Source organism: Tyto alba, unplaced genomic scaffold, assembly GCF_018691265.1.
Source record: "Tyto alba isolate M040663 unplaced genomic scaffold, T.alba_DEE_v4.0 Super-Scaffold_15, whole genome shotgun sequence".
Taxonomy (NCBI): domain Eukaryota; kingdom Metazoa; phylum Chordata; class Aves; order Strigiformes; family Tytonidae; genus Tyto; species Tyto alba.
Genome location: NW_024881277.1, coordinates 3,465,898 through 3,482,181, shown reverse-complemented (window position 1 = coordinate 3,482,181; position 16,284 = coordinate 3,465,898). Strand labels below are relative to the sequence as shown.

General features: G+C 51.8%; 1 protein-coding gene across 1 annotated transcript; it reads right to left on the bottom strand.

Moving 5' to 3' along the window:
* Positions 1-1,052: 1,052 nt before the first annotated feature.
* LOC122152981 (olfactory receptor 14J1-like) lies at positions 1,053-1,613 on the bottom strand. The gene has a single exon (XM_042789112.1). The coding sequence runs from the start codon at positions 1,611-1,613 to the stop codon at positions 1,053-1,055; it is 561 nt and encodes a 186-aa protein (XP_042645046.1).
* Between the last annotated feature and the right edge of the window lie 14,671 nt (positions 1,614-16,284).

The following is a 16,284-nucleotide window of genomic DNA, read 5'->3' as shown; positions in this document are numbered from 1 at the left end:
ATAGCTGGTGGATTTTGTGCTCACTCTGGTTCATCTCACCGCTCACACATGATGTGCAGGTTTATGCTTTGTCTGTACAATACAAACACGGACTTCTGACCTAGTCCTTTGTTGTCCTTCTGTGGAAGTATGAAAAACCTATCTGATCTGAGGTAAGAGGTCCATGCTGGAAATGGTGGTTGTTATTGTCTGGTCTGTGGCAATTGCCCTGGGGCTGCTTCCCCGGGGTGTCCAGCACACACAGACACAGCCCAGCCCATGCTTTCCTGGTCCTTCAGGTCTCTCACAGGAGCCTGGCTGTACAAGAACACTGCTGTGAGCCCCCACCCTACACATGCACACACTTCCACACTTCACTGGTGGTTTCTCTCCCAGACAATTTCCTGGGCATGGTCTTGAGAGCAACTCTGGAAGAAGACCTGAGCCTTCCTGCACTGCCCTGAGGAGATCCCCTTGTCTGATGGAAACGCTGTTATGAAGGCCAGCTCTGTCACGGATGTAACCACTGCCTGTCCCTACCTGCGGTCAAAGGACTGCCACACCATGGGACAGTGACCAAGGCACAAAACCACTCATATCTTAGACCAATACAAGGGCTCAGGAGCAGAAAGTGGAAGTGGAAAATGAGCAGCACTGGAAAGACCAAGTGGTTGTGTTTTTTGGAAGCACTACTGTGCCGTAGTGCTTTTCCCATCCACCTCTGCACACACGCACTAACCCAGCAGGTCGGGAGATGGCCTTGGAGGAATGATCTCAGAGAAACATGTTGCTGCAGCATCCTTTATCTTGTTTAAACAGAAAGGAAGCACAGGTCCTAATTTACACAGTCTCTAGGTCACACAAAATCTTGATAGTTGCATTATTAGAAAAAGGTCAAATAATGACAATTCTTTGTAGAGAACACCATGTAAATTAAAGAAAGCAAAAAAGCCCACCCAACCCCAACAAAAAAACAACAAAAGCTACAGATTATGCACTGGGATGTAATGATTTAAAATATGAGTGGTTTACAGAAGACAGGTACTTTATTTTTTCACAAAATCATTCTGTTATCATTTCCTCAGGGCATCCTTGATCTCCTGGTTCCTCATGCTGTAGATGAGGGGGTTCACTGCTGGAGGCACCACTGAGTACAGAAATGACACCACCAGGTCCAGGGATGGGGAGGAGATGGAGGGGGGTTTCAGGTAGGCAAAGATGCTAGTGCTGACAAACAGGGAGACCACGGCCAGGTGAGGGAGGCACGTGGAAAAGGCTTTGTGCCGTCCCTGCTCAGAGGGGATCCTCAGCACGGCCCTGAAAATCTGCACATAGGAAAAAAGAATGAAAACAAAACACCCAAATGCTAAACAGGCACTAACCACAAGGGGCCCAGCTTCCCTGAGGTAGGAATCTGAGCAAGAAAGCTTAAGAATCTGGGGGATTTCACAGAAGAACTGGTTTATGGAATTGCCTTGGCAGAGTGGTAGGGAAAATGTGTTGGGAGTGTGCAGGAGAGAATAGAGAAATCCAGTGCCCCAGGCAGCTGCTGCCATGTGGACACAAGCTCTGCTGTCCAGGAGGGTCCCGTAGTGCAGGGGTTGGCAGATGGCAACGTAGCGGTCATAGGCCATGATGGTGAGAAGAGAAAACTCTGCTGTTATCAAGAAGAGAAAGAAAAAGAGCTGTGCAGCGCATCCCAGGTAGGAGATGTCCCTGGTGTCCCAGAGGGAATTGGCCATGGCTTTGGGGAGAGTGGTGGAGATGGAGCCCAGGTCATTGAGGGAGAGGTTGAGGAGGAAGAAGTACATGGGGGTGTGGAGGTGGTGGTCACAGGTGATGGCTGTGATGATGAGGCCGTTGCCCAGGAGGGCAGCCAGGTAGATGCCCAGGAAGAGCCAGAAGTGCGAGCTGCAGCTCCCATCTGTCTGCAAATGCCAGGAGGAGAAATTTGGTGATGGAGCTGTCATTGAAAATTTGCTTCCACTGGTCATTGGGCACTGTCCATGGAGGAAAATACATTGAAAAGTTAGGGTAGACTTCTCTGAGATAAAATCTACTCTGTATCTCTCAGCAACTGCCTCTCCCTTTTAACCAAGACCTTCGGCCAGTCCGTCCGGTGAGCTCAGGTTGGTGTTGGCTGAGGGTGCCCCATGGAGCAGGGGCTCTGCTGTGATCTCTGGAGGAGTCTGTCCTGCCAGACAACCACAGATAAATCGGAACACATGTGATCTGAGATTACATTCAGTCATGTTTCCAAAGAGGTTTTCAGCATGTTTGCAAACAATTCACCTGACTGCAGGGCAGACCTCTGGGGATTATTTTTGTTCAGACTGTTCTAGTTGTACCACCACACAAGGAGTGGTTTTAAGGCTGAAATTCTTGGCATTTCTGCTGCACTCCTAGTGAAAACTTCTGGGTCCTGAGAGGCCAAGGGTCTGTCCTGCAGTTCAGAGTGAGGAGAGTTGTTCTGTCCATCAACCCTGGTTTCCTCTGCTCTGTGTTGGCATCACTTTGAGCTGGATGATGATAGACAGATTTTCCCCAGACAAGAAACTGGACACTGCTGGGACTAGAGGAATCCAGTCTCCAAGCACAGCTCTCCAAAGCCCTCAGCCCCTCTCATCACACCTGAGGAGGATCTCAGCTCTCCCCTCCCAGCCAGGGACACAGAGGGCTCATTGCAGCTGCCTGTGTGCAGATGCCCAGCAGCATTTCCATGGCCTTAGCACTGAGGTGTTTCCTCCCTGGGGCTGCTGGATAACACAGAGATGTCCTGGGAAAGCTCTGCCCACCTGGAGAGAAACCTGCAGCCCAGCACGAGCCCCTCAGAGCAAGAGTTGAGTGTCTTAAAATTAAGGTGTCCTGAAGAGAGAATTAGGTCCTTTATTTTCCCCTGAGCCCACAGATTATAAGCAAACTTTACTCCCATGGACACATCTGCACAGCAGGACCCGCAGGGTTGGGCTCAGAAATGCAGCTTAACCCTGTACCCCCATCCCAGTAAGTCCAGGGATGACAGTAAGAGGAGTAGATACAGGAAAGCAAAAATGGAGAAATTCCTGAATGCTGGAACTGCTGGAGTGAGAAAGGGACAGGCAGTTAGGTATTGAGTAAATTTTCCTCTTCAAGGCTGAGGCTGCTGCAAAGGTGCCCCATGGCCTTCAGGGCAGAGGCTGTGTTGAGTGAGAGAGGAGAGCAGGGGGTTGCTCCATGGAAGGCATCTGAACTGAAGGACTTGGCAGGGAGGAACTCAAATCCCCCCTCCCATGGTGTTCTGGGAGCAAATCCTTTTCCCTCCCTGTCCATGTCTCTGATACCTGGGGTTTTCCCTGCTGGGACCTGCTTTTGTGTCCCCTTATCTCCTCCCTGTAAGTGCTGCCAGCCCCCATCCCACCCGCTGTGTGCTCAGCTCTGCCCTGCAGACCCCTCCTGGCAGCAGGACACTGCCCAGGGGCAGCTCTGTGTGTTCAGGGTCTCAGGAGCAGCTCAGAAAAGTGCTAATGAGAAAAGGGATCTGAGTGCCTTCTCCACAATAAAAAAATAATCTAACCATTCCACCCAGTCAAACAAGAAAAGAAATCTGAAAGAGTCGCTGCATTTCAAGTGCAGTCTTGACATACTTCTTCAGAAGGACCCTCTGCAAAATCCTCAGAATGATTTGGAGCTGTGAGCAGCACTGTCATTTCTGTGATGGGGGTCTCTCCTTCCCCCCACAGCTTCTCCCCACAGCACCGTGGGGAGCTCCCCGGGCAGGCTGAGTGCTGACCCTGGCAGGCGGCAGAGTCCCTGCCCCAGCACACAGCCCCCTGGGGTGCAGGGACCCTGCTGGGAAGGACAGCCCTGGGCACCCCTGCCTGCACACCCGGCTGCACACCCCTGCAGCCGGCCCCGCCAGAAGGCAGCCCTCATGCCCTGGCCCTCGCAGGGGGCACCAGGGAAGCCCTGCTCGGGAGCAGATCCTCCTCCTCCTCCTCTAGGCAGGAGGCAGATTCCTGGCGGCTCTGCCGCCTTCCCCAGATCCCTCCCCGAGCTGCAGCTGCATTGCCCTGCACCCCCAGACTTACTGTGGCCAGGGCCCTGACACTTTCTCCTCCTCGGAGCTCTCAGCAGCCTCCCAGCCCAGGCTGCCTTGAAGCTGTGTGTGCCTCACTGCTCTGCCCTGGGTGCCTGCAGGCAGTGCCCTCAGCCCTGCTGCGCTTTGCAGAGGAGCTGCTCCTGGGCAGAGCTGTCTCTCTGCAGCGCTGCCCACTTGCCAGGAGCTCCCTCCGGCCCAGGAGCCCGGCCCAGCTCAGCACCACAGCAACAGCCCAAGGCACTTTAATGACCCCTCAGGAGGGTTTGGTGCCAACTCCATAAACCTCAGACACTGAGAAGAACCTGGAAAAACCTCTGAAGAAATCAGAGTTAAATTGAAACTCCAAAGTTTCTTGTGGTTTTAATGGCTCCCACTGAGGGCCACTGCTGACAAAGCCTCCCCAGGCTCCGGTTAGAGAAGAAATTTGGAGGCAGTGACAACAGTTTCAGAAAAGCAAGGGAAAGGTGTCTCTGATGTTCAAGTAAACCTGAATGTGTTGCATTAAGGCAAAGTGCCAGGCCTTGTGCCCATTAACCAAATGGCCAAGCCACGACCCCCAGCCCCTGGGAAGGGAGATCCTGTCCCTCCCACATTCCTCAGGGCTCTTCCTGGGGTAGGGGGTATGGAGATGTGCACCTCCCAGGCTCCTGAGGATGCACAAGGAGGCCATGAGGCCCCCGTGCTGCAAGGGACTGTGCCTCCTCACAGTCATCAGTGGCAGGGACAACAGCCAAAGCTAAAATGATGATGGGGTTGACTTTACTGGGGGCTTTCAGCTTTCCCACAGCCCTCTGTCATCTCCACCACAGGCTGTCCTATGTGGTTGCATGCCCTGCGCCTTTTCCCCTGCAGGCTGTCCTCATCCCCCCAGCTTTCTCCCCTGGAGAATCTCAGGGGAGAAATCCCCTGTCCTCATCTCCCCCAGCCTTACAGCCATGAGGCTCCAGTGCTGTAAGGATTAGGTGTCTCCTGGTAGGCCTGCAGTTGATTTCTTGAAGGCTGGGGACATCCACCGTGCTTACCAGCCTTGCTCTCACTTGACAGTCTTCCTACCCTTACTGATATCTCTCCATCCTCATGGGCTGTTGGTTGGAATGCAAAGCTTTGGCTAATCCAGACTCTTTCTGGGTGGCCTACTGTACTTCACTTGGAGGGACGCTTCATGTAACTCAGTGTGACACAAAATCCTCATGTCCAGTCTCAACTTCAAAAGCTTCACTATGTACCATTCTTTCTCATGTTGTTTCCCGATTTAGAGAAAAACCTCCACCATCTCTGAAACCGACACTTCAACCCATGTCAGGATAGTCTGGGTGGCCATGCTCATCCTAGTGCAGACCTGTATGCAGGTAGCCTTGTTTGTGGTCAGCATGCACCACTGTCTTGTATGGTGTCCCTCGTAGTGCCCAGGCCCTTCTCCTCAGGGTCCCTGCTCAGCTAGTCAGGTCCAAGCCTGCCCTGATAAATGAGGAGATTATTCTTTCTCCTAATGCAGGACTGGACACTTCTCCTTGTAAACCTCAAGAGGTTTCTGTTGGCCAGAATCCCAGAGTTTCTCAGGTTTCCCTGGGCTGAAGCTCCATTTGGTCAGCTGTTAGTGCCTCTGTGCAGATAGCTCACCTTGATGGTGATGGTGTCTCTCACGTAATAACAGCCTGAGGAGCTGCAGGGCTCTACAGCCCCAGGTAGGAATTACCATCAACACAAGCTTCAAAACACCAAATGAGATCACAAAACAAGCAAAGTCAGGGTCAGTGGAGAAAGGGTAAATGACAGTTGGGCTGTTTGTATGTTAGACCGTGTTAGTGGAAAATATATACCTGTATAGAGACTGAAACAATAAGGATCTCTCCAGAAGCTGGTTTGAGGTCCTCCAGCTGTCTGGGACCTGGATCCAGGATTCCCTCATCCCCCCAGTTCCTCCACGCACAGACAAGCACACGCACACTCAAATGACTCTCTCCAGCACAGCATCACAGAACCGCTGAGCCTGGAATGCAGTCAGCTTCCACCTCCTCTGTCCTTCCTCTTCATGCTTGGTTTCTGTCAGGAGCTCCTTTTTCATCCATGCCATCCTCCTGCCACCTTTTCTTGACTTCCAGCATGTCTGTGTGGACTGTTCTGGAGTGCAAAGAGGAGATCATTAACCATCAAACAGCTCTCTGCACCCCTTTCCTATTCAGGGCTGTATCCCATGAGATTCTTCCAAGCAGGTCCTTCAGCAGGTCAAAGCCTGCTCTCCTGATGTCCTGCCCCTTGCTTTCTTCCTTTCTCTCAGCATCCTACACTCTACTTTCTCACCCTTGATTGTTACAGCCCTGAGCTGCTCTTCCTAGTTTGCAAGTATCAAGTCCTGCTGCAGGGCCCCTCACCTCACTGGCTCCTCAGTCACCCTTGTCAGGAAGATGTCACCAGTGAGCTCCCAAATCCTCCTGGGTGGCTTGCACCTCTTCAGCAGAGGCAGCTGGGACAGTTTCAGTCTGCCATGAGGTCCAGGGCCTGCAGGCATGAAGCTCCTTCCAATTGTCTGAAGAAGGCCTCATCTACCTGATCAAGAGGTCTGGAGCAGAAATCCACCCATCCTCCCACAGTGCTGCCCATGTTGTTCTGCCCTCTGATCCTGGCCTATCAGCTCTCAGCTAACTCACTGTTAGTCCCCAGGCAGAGCTCCATGCATTCCTGCTGCTCTCTCACACCAAGGACAACCTCCCCTCCAGGTCCAGACCTGTGGCCTTATCAGTACCTGACTGCAAGACCCCACATTTTCTCCAGGTGCTGCTTTGAGCCACTTTCTCCCTCAAGCAACCAACTCACAGATCCTCTGGGCTCACCAGGCTCTAGTGCAGACATAGTTTCTCTAAATACCTGGCTCCCAAGACTCTCTTACTTACTGGTTAATCTGGTTTGATGTACACTACTGGTTCCACCCACTGACTTACCCACCAACATGACACATGCACACAGCTTGATCTCTCCAGTTGCTGGCCCTGAAGGTGCATGAGCCCCTTTGACTCGTGCTTCCCACTCCAGGGATGGGCCCTTGGACCTCTATCTGTACCAAGAGCAGACATCTCCTCACCCCAGAAAGTTGTGAAGGATGGAATTTCATAAGAAGACAGGACAGACTTTCAGTTGCATGGTGTGCATAAACCAATATACTGACCAGCCACACATGACCAGCTCCTTTCATCCCCTTTTCCCCCTGTTTTCTGATGCTTCTTTCTCCCCAAACCACCTTGGTCCTTCCCTTTCCCTACCTTTGGTTCTTTCCTAGGCATGCCACAGCAAGCCTGGCACAATCCCCAGTGCTCTCTCTGGCATCCCATAAGGACTCTCAGACCCCCAGAAGCAGAAACCCCCACCCTCAGTCGGCAAGGTCACCCTGGGAGGCTCCTCCGATTGACCCACTTGTTAAATGTCACACCCAGATCTTTTGGACCTCTCTGTGAACGAGTATTTTTCACTTTGGGTTTTAAATTGTTTCTCTGAAAACAGGGTGATTCCTGTCCTAAGAAATGGAAATTATTTTTGTTTGTGGAAGTTCTACAGATTAGGGCAGATAAAAATATCCATGGATGTTATATGTGAAAAGGAGCACAGTTTGTCTGACTATGACCAGGTCCTGATGACATCGACTCCACAAGGCATTTACTAGCACTGATCACACATGAGAAGGAGCATAACATACATCTATCCCTGATCACCTGGTAAGTCCTCTTCAGTCCCGTCCACCTCTGTTTCTGTGTTCCCTCCCTCAAAGTCTTTGTCATGTACACAAGACCCAGTGAAAAAGATTTTAAAGAGTCGGAAGTGCAAGCCAGGCCGACAATAACCATTTTCCAGTGGTTAAAACACACTGAATATGTCAAGCAGCAGTCATACCCTGAGATTAAAGACACCCTGGAGTATTTGAGGGCACATCATAGGAAGGATGACCAGGCACCTGTATTGGGCTTAAGTGGCAAGGTTTTTTTTTAGCAGCGGGGAGAGGGGCATGCAGGGGTGACTTCTGTGAGAAGATGCCAGAAGCTGCCCCATCATGTCAGATGTGGGGTGCATAGGGTTAGCTGAACCCTGTTTGAGCCCAAGGGCTTCCAGCTCTGGATGAGATGCCCACATTGCCTCAGCTGAATTCCTGCCCTGCACAGGGGAAACAAATTCCTTCTTTATCCCTCCCTATGCATCCTTTTTTTGGTTTTGGACAGGAAAATTAGATTTTCCAGACAGATGCATTGACAGCTTTATCAGGCCAGACCATATTTTAATCAGTTTCTCTCCACTGTTGGGAGAGGTACATTGGTGATGACTTCAGATGACTTCAGAGAACAGTCCCCAGGGGTGGCCCCGCTGCCTTTCGGGAGCTTTCAGTCCTCGAGCACCAGGGATCTCTCGAGGGACAGCAGCGGGGTAGAGAAAGTTGTGCCTTGGGATGGGCCGGGCTCCGGGGGCAGGAGGAGCTGATGGCAAGTGGGAAGCACTGGAGAGAGACAGCTCTGCCCGGGAGCAGCATCTCTGCGGAGCACGGCAGGGCTGAGGGCACTGCCCACGGGTGACAAGGGGAGAGGAGAGAAGTGAGAGGGATGTAAGACAGTGTGCAGTGGGAGGATGCTGAGAGTTCACTGGGGGACAAATCATCACAGCTCCTAACACGGTAAGTCTCTGGCTGCAGGTGGGAACTGGTAGAGTCTCTGGGAGGGTCCTTCTAGAGCTGGCACATCCCAGGGCTGATGCTCTCTGGAGCAGTGATTATCTGCCGAACAGTCGGGGGGACGGGGCATGTCATCTCCCTTTTCCTGGGCACGGCTGCAGGAGCGTGAAGCTGGGTGTGCAGCCAGGGGCACCCCGGGCTGTCCTTCATCACAAGCACCCCTGGTAGGGCAGGGTCATTGTGCTGTTGAGGGGGTGAAGCGTGGGTCAGGGCTGCCCACAGGCTCCTGCTGACAGCCTGGACTGCTCTGGGGGGGAATCCAGCAAGATGGGAAAAAAGGGAGGCTTCAGCTGCAAGGGAAGGAGCCTGTGCTTTCAGTTTGCTACTCTGGGTTGGCTGGGTAGAGCAGCAAGAAGCTGGAGTGACTCTCACTGGTTTGGAGAAGGTACTGACAATGCAGATCTGTTTCACTGAGAGGTGAATGAATCTGGGAGCATCAGAGCAATTCCCCACGGTTTAGAGATCACCAGCATCACCAGTAGCATGCTAGGCAGGTTTTCTCTGCCATTCCTACCTGAGTTTTGAAGGACAGAGAAGGTCCTGGGCAGTGCCCTGCCCCAGGAGGTGTCTGCAGGGCAGAGCTGAGCATGCAGCAGCTGGGATGGGGTCTGTGAGAGCAGGAAATGGGAACCAAAAAACCAGGAAGCCAGCAGGCACAGCTCCAGGCAGCAGAGATGTGGGTAGGGAGTGAGATTTTTAACAGAAATCCTGTTTCATGGGATCTACTGGCACCTCTAGCCATGCCCTGCAGTGCAGATCCCTTCCCCTGTTGTTGGAAAATGGGTGAAGAAAAAACAGTTGTTTAGGGTAGCGTAAGAACTTAAGCAATCAGCCAAACACCTGTAACACGTTGTCTGTCGCACAGAGGTCCTTCAGCTAGGCAACTGTGATAAACAACTCATGGGGAATGCCTAAATGGAGAGGCTTTGTGTGTAAATTGGGAGACTCCTAATGAGAAGCCCTTGTCCTTGGAGATTAAAGTGCTCTGAAAAAGAATGAACTAGCTGAATCTAGTTTGGAGATAAGAAGTGCATACATAAACCAATGAAGTCCAATTCCAATATATAGGAAATGTTCTATAAGGGTTCCTTTCCAAACACCACCACAGACTGCTAGAGACCACCAATGACCCCATGGAAGCCCCTCGGGGACCTAAACTGCATGCCTAATAACTATGTATATATGATAATGAGTTTTAGGAATTTAGATGAACAGTGATATAAGTTTTGGCTACTGTAATGTACGTTGGACATGTCAGGTGATATGATTCCCTCATGTCCCCAGCCACATAAAGTAATGCTTGTTCATTAATGCTAAACCCACCATGAAGGAGTTTTCATTCCTGATTTCTGTGACACTGACATCTCTCCCCTTCTCTCTCCCACCCAGCAGAGCCTCTGCCCTCACAGCCATGGAGTCCAGCCCACCAGCAGCCTCCTCGCCCCCCTGAGTGCCAAGAAGAGGTGAAGGGCATCTCTCCTGCCCCGTGCCCGTGCAGCACAGGGGCTGAGGGTGACTGCCCTGTGGTGTCACCGGCTGGGAGGTGGTGGGCAGAGCTGGGACAGGGGAAGGCTGTCCCGAGTGCCTGGCTGTCTCTCTGCTGGCCTCTCCCAGCTGGGCCATTCAGGCGCGTCTGCTCGTCTCTCCTCGCGCCTGTGCCGCTGCTGCTGCAGCTGTCAGGCACTCTGGGGGTGGGAGGTTCAGCTAAAGGGTCAGCGCGGAGCTCGTGGGGCCTCCCACACAGACGTGTCCATGGGAACCCAGTGTCCCAGCTCTCCTCGAAGCTGTGGGGCTCTGGGCCATGCAGCCCGTGAGGGTGGGGACTGAGCTGACTTCAGGAGATGCCACCATGAGGACACTTGGTGACTCCTTGCGGTGTCCTCCCAAGCTGGTTGCTGCCCTGAAGATGGCATATCTCTCCCGCAGAATTTCTGTGTAAAACCCATTGGAGAAGCCCTGAGATGCTACAAGCAGGATTATGTTAATTTGTTGGAAAAATGAACTCTGTGTCCTTGGCAAGGAGTGGGGTGCTGAGACCTTGTGAATGTTCCTGGTGGCAGGGTGAAATACTTAGTATTCTGCCGTGGATCCCTCTGCTCTCAGCGGTATCTGATTGCTTCTCCGGGTACCTCAGGAGTGCAATCCCCCTCCATTTCAAGGGGCAGACACAGGGCAGCTGGGAACAAGACAAAGGGACAGACCAGCTCGCCTGTCCCTGTGCTAAGCCACAGCAAATCCTTTTGCCTCCCAGGATTTGTAGCTGCTCAGCCTGAGCACAACAGAGATGCTCAGAATTTCTGCCTTCAGAGAAGACTCCTTAAAGGAGGTGGGGCTGGGGTGGGTTGGTGTAGTGAGAAGGAATAACTTTATGAAAGAAAAAACACACAAAAAAATCCTGATTCAGTCAAGTTTGCTTGGGATTTGGGGTGGAGATGCTGTCAAGCCCTTTGATGATGAGAGGGAATTCACCTGAGAAGATCTATCAGACCTGGTCCCTACGTGCCCCTTGCTCCCAGGCAGACCCTGGCCTAGAGCATGTCCAACACGTCTTGGAGCCCACGGGCCCTGCTCTTCACAGCACCCCCAGCCAGCACAAACCAGAGCAACAGCCAGGAAGCTGCACAAAGATCTTGCCAAGCAGGAGAAAGGGAGGGGGGTTTGGCTGATGGAGCATGAATATTTGAGGGATGTCTTTGGTTTTGCACAGAGAAGTCTGTCCTCACTTGTCACTGTCTTTTCCTTCTGGTACAGACCCCTGGGTTCATATGGAGACCATGTCCAACAGCAGCTCCATCACCCAGTTCCTCCTCCTGCAGTTCGCAGACACACGGGAGCTGCAGCTCCTGCATTTCTGGCTCTTCCTGGGCATCTACCTGGCTGCCCTCCTGGGAAACGGCCTCATCATCACAGCCATAGCCTGCGACCACCACCTCCACACCCCCATGTACTTCTTCCTCCTCAACCTCTCCCTGCTGGACTTGGGCTCCATCTCCACCACTCTTCCCAATTCCATGGCCAATTCCTTCCAGGATACCAAGGCTATCTCCTACCGAAGCTGTGCTGTCCAGGTCTTTTTCTTTGCATTTTTCATTGGAGGAGAGTGTGGTCTTCTCACCATCATGGCCTATGACCGCTACGTTGCCATCTGCCAACCCCTGCACTACGGGACCCTCCTGGGCAGCAGAGCTTGTGTCCACATGGCAGCAGCTGCCTGGGGCGGTGGGTTTCTCAATTCTCTGCTGCACACTGTAAATACTTTTTCTGTACCACTCTGCCATGGCAATGTGGTGGACCAGTTCTTCTGTGAAATTCCCCAGATTCTCAGGCTCTCCTGCTCAGACTCAGGCTATCTCAGGGAAGTTGGGTTTCTTGTGGCTAGTGTATCTATAGTCTTTGCTTCTTTTATTTTCATTGTGCTGTCCTTATGTGCAGATCTTCAGGGTCGTGCTGAGGATCCCCTCTGAGCAGGGACAGCACAAAGCCTTTTTCACATGTCTCCCTCACCTGGCCGTGGTCTCCCTGTTCATCAGCACTGCATTTTTTGCCCACCTGAAGCCCCCCGTTATCTCTTCTCCAGCCCTGGATCTGGTGGTGGCTGTTCTGTACTCAGTGGTACCTCCAACTTTGAACCCCTTCATCTACAGCATGAGGAACAGGGAGCTCAAGGATGCGGTGAAGGAATTGATCCAACGCACCTTGTTCCACCAGCAGTAACCTGCCTCACCTTCTCTGCAGATTACTTGCAACTTGGATTAGGTCAGACTTCTGATTTATATTTCCCTTGTAATAACTGTCGTAAGAGGTAACTGCTTGGCTTCATTCCACTTCTCTAGAGGCTTCATCTGTTGTGTCTGACCCTTTCACAAATGCCTTGAACACTCTACCTAATCCAGCCGACATGATAGCATCTCAGCAATAAAAGGGGTCACCTGCGTGCAGTGCCTGAAGGCTGGGCTGTCCTAAGAAAGATGCTGCCAAAAATAAGCACAAAGAATTGGACTTTTAAAAATGTCTTTTCTCATTCTTTACTTCCTGCTATTGGAGCGATAAACTTGTGGCAACTGTGTGATCTATTGGACAGCCAAGTGGTGCTTTTAAAGACTATTCCTGGTTTCCAGGGGCTGTGTAGATGCTGGAGGAGCTCTCCATTACCTCTTAGGTAGCCACATATATAGCAGGGCTGATGGCATATAGTGTTCCCTGTGGAAAGGATTCTGGAGGGGTCAGGAAAGAAAGGACACTCTCTGTGTGCCCTGGGGTGGGCAGTGAATGGACACTCAGAAGATGAGACACCCCTCAAAGGTGAAACTCATCCGGAGTAAAGCACTAATCCAGACACCCACAAGCCATGACCCTTGCAGTTTGGTGTGAGCCAGCTGAAAATGCAGCAGGCACGGGGAAAGGAGACTGGAGAAATGTGGAAGCTGCCCGAGGAGCCCCAGGGCAGGGGGTCTCCTGCTGTCCTGGGCAGCAGGGCTGGTGGGGAGGCAGAGGCAGGACAAGGGCAGCTAGGGCTGAGGGATCACTTGCAGCATGAATGCAGGACAGACAGAGAGTGCCTGGCCTCTGTTTCCTCGTGCTCTTTGGACCAGCTCAAGTAGTGGGAACACTGAGGAGGCTGCCATCCCCTCGCTCGGATGCTCCCTGGGGCTGCTGTGCCCTTCAGAAGGGTTGGAGCTGTAGGGTGAGTGCCCAAGTCCCAGCCCACTCCTGACCTCTCCCCTGGCTCAGTCAGACAGAGCTTTTTGATCAGGTCGTCAGCCGAAGGAACAAGGCAAAACATGTAGCACTGACCTGCCCGCCACAATGGTCTTACAGGTAGCTGTGAGATCCCTCACAAGCATGGGGAATTGGATGTCCCCCCACCACCTGAATTTTTGGTGTCACACCTCAAAAAGCAGTTTGCATTTCACAGGCCCATTGTCTGTTTCTTCTCCTTCATGTGGTTCTTCCTGGGGATCCCCTTTGGGTCTTTTCCTCTTTGTTCCAACACACATGGCCTTCCCAAGTTGGCATTTTGCCCTGGTTTTCCATTTTCGTAGCCCACATGGACTGTGTCTTCCTGCACAGTTCAAAGCCCAGACTTGGCCCCAGTAACCCTGCATGGCCGGTCTGGGATGTGGGGGCCTCCCAGTCTGGCTCACTGGGCTGGACCCCTCTTTACACGTGACAGGATTTGTTATGGGGGCCCCTTGGAGTGTGACACAGTGGCAGTGTCCTCCTCTCTCCTTGCATCTCTGGTCTCTATGTGAAACATTCTAACTCAATTCTAACTCTATTTTCCTTTGTGGGTTTCCTCCATGCAGTAATTATTAAGGTGAACCTCACCATCAATCTTACTGAACCTTATCAAGCCCCTATCAAAACTTTGTTCAGTTCCATCGCACTTATGGAACTCTATCAATTTATTACCTTACCTCAATAAAACATATTGCTGCTTCCCTCTTTTGAATGAGGTGCATTCTGCTCTTCTCAACACCATGGAAGGGCCAAGGTCCTTCTTTTCCACTCTCTCCTAGTAGGACCCCTAGAAGGAAGAACATTTCTCTGTGTTCATTGCTTAAAAGAATGGTGAAGGAAGTTCAGCGAGGTGAACCGCGGAGGTGTGTGTTTCTGAGTGTATTAATATTCCCTAAATGTGCTCTGTGCCTTCTGGCAGTTGAGAAATGCCTTATTCTCAAGGACAATATTGCTGATGCTTACAGAACCCCTTCTGACTGTGCAGATGAGGTGCTCCACAGGTGTGCTTCTCTCATAGCGTGCATTTGAAGGCAGAGGCCAGGTAGACAAAAATGAATATCGTACTGGCAATGAGCCTTTCCAAGGTTGTTATGAGCCAGACTGGGAATGCAGGGAAGCATAAAGGTTCTGTGGTCCCCTTGGGTTAAATTAAAGTGAAATGACACCAAATGACTGGTTAAAATGTTATACTTGCAGTAGAAACAACTTAAACTTGGAAAAGGATAGCAAGCAATGTGGCCTCTTATTAATAAACCTGTAAGGAAGAAAAGAAAGGAAGTAAAGGAAAAGGGAGAGAGAGAAAGAGAGTCGAAGTATGTGGATCACCACCCCAAGTTCCAGCATTGTCTCAGGTCCGGTAATCTTGAGCGGTAGGTGCACCCCCAGCAAAGTTTTCTGTTGCCTTTTTAAGTTCATTTTCTCTGCTGGTGTTCATACTAGACAAGGAGAGGCAGGTTCTCCTCCAACTCATTTCCATGAGAGATGAGGAAAAGGTGGAATGTGGGTTCTGTGTGTGCGTGGAAGGGGGATCAGGTGCCCCTGCCCCCTTGTCAATTGAGTCAGTGGTTCTGCTCGCCCCAACACCATTGATTTTTTCCTCAGTTTTTGCTTAGGTCCTTCTGGTGCTGGTTCTTTCTCTCTCTTATCACTCCTTTAACCTGAACATATGGTTTCACTCAGTTTGTTTCCCTTCATTGAGGCTTATCTAAGGAATTTGGCAATACAACCATGAGGGAGTGGAGCTGTGCACCCTTCGATACACTCCATGCTTCCTTGGGCGGCGTTCCTTAGACTGATCACAATGACCAAAGCTTGTCAAATTTTTCTGTGTTGATGAATGCTTGAGGCATTTACTCCTTCAGTTCCTTACACATAACTGCCTGTAAAACCCTACGTGGGGCTCACCTAGGGTCGGGTGGTGGTGAGACGCTGCCACTGCTGGAGGAAGAACCATGGACGGCTGCCACGGGGTCTGTGCTGGGCAGATATTTCCCCACCCTGAACAACCACCCTGGTCCACACAGTGCCTGCACCATGGGGCTGTGGGGCCATGTGGGGCAGCAGGACTTGGCCAGCCCAGCTGAGGAGGTCCTCCCTGCTCTGCCCACTGCCACCCATCGGCACTGCCACAGCCCCTCTATGCTGGGCGATGAGGTTTCTGTGGGTGCCCTTCTGTGGGCCGCGTGGGCACCCACAGGGTGTGTCTCTGCTTGGAGCTGGTCGCCTTGGCCTGCCTGCACAGTCCTGGCAAGGCTTGGCGTTTGAGATGGGCTGTCATAGTCCTCAGCACATGGCATGAGCGCCACCCTAGGAATGACTCTTGTATAAGAGCTCACAATGTGCTGGGGGCATGGGTGAGCCCTTCAAGATGTCCTCACACCAGGATTCTTCTTGGTACAAAGGGGAATCATGGCAGCCTGAAGTGATTTCTGCTGGATGGAAGCTGTGAGGGTTGCACAAGCACTCACAGATAGAAGGAAAATCTTTTAAAAGAAAAATTTATTGGGCTCTAATGATGTCAGTGCAGTGGGGGTGCATACAGGCACAACTCTGATACCCAGCTCCACCACTGTTATGACCAGAGAAGAAAACAGCTTCATACTGACCCTCAGACCTGATGTGCCATAGCTCCTGCCTAAGTTGGTCTCCAAGCCCATATTCAGACAACTTGTGCTAGATCAAGTGCACCGTGCCTTGTCTCCATGAGTTTGGAACATCTTTATTGACCGAGATCCCACCATCTCCCCTGAACCCTTGCTCGGCTGCTTGGCTCTGAGGG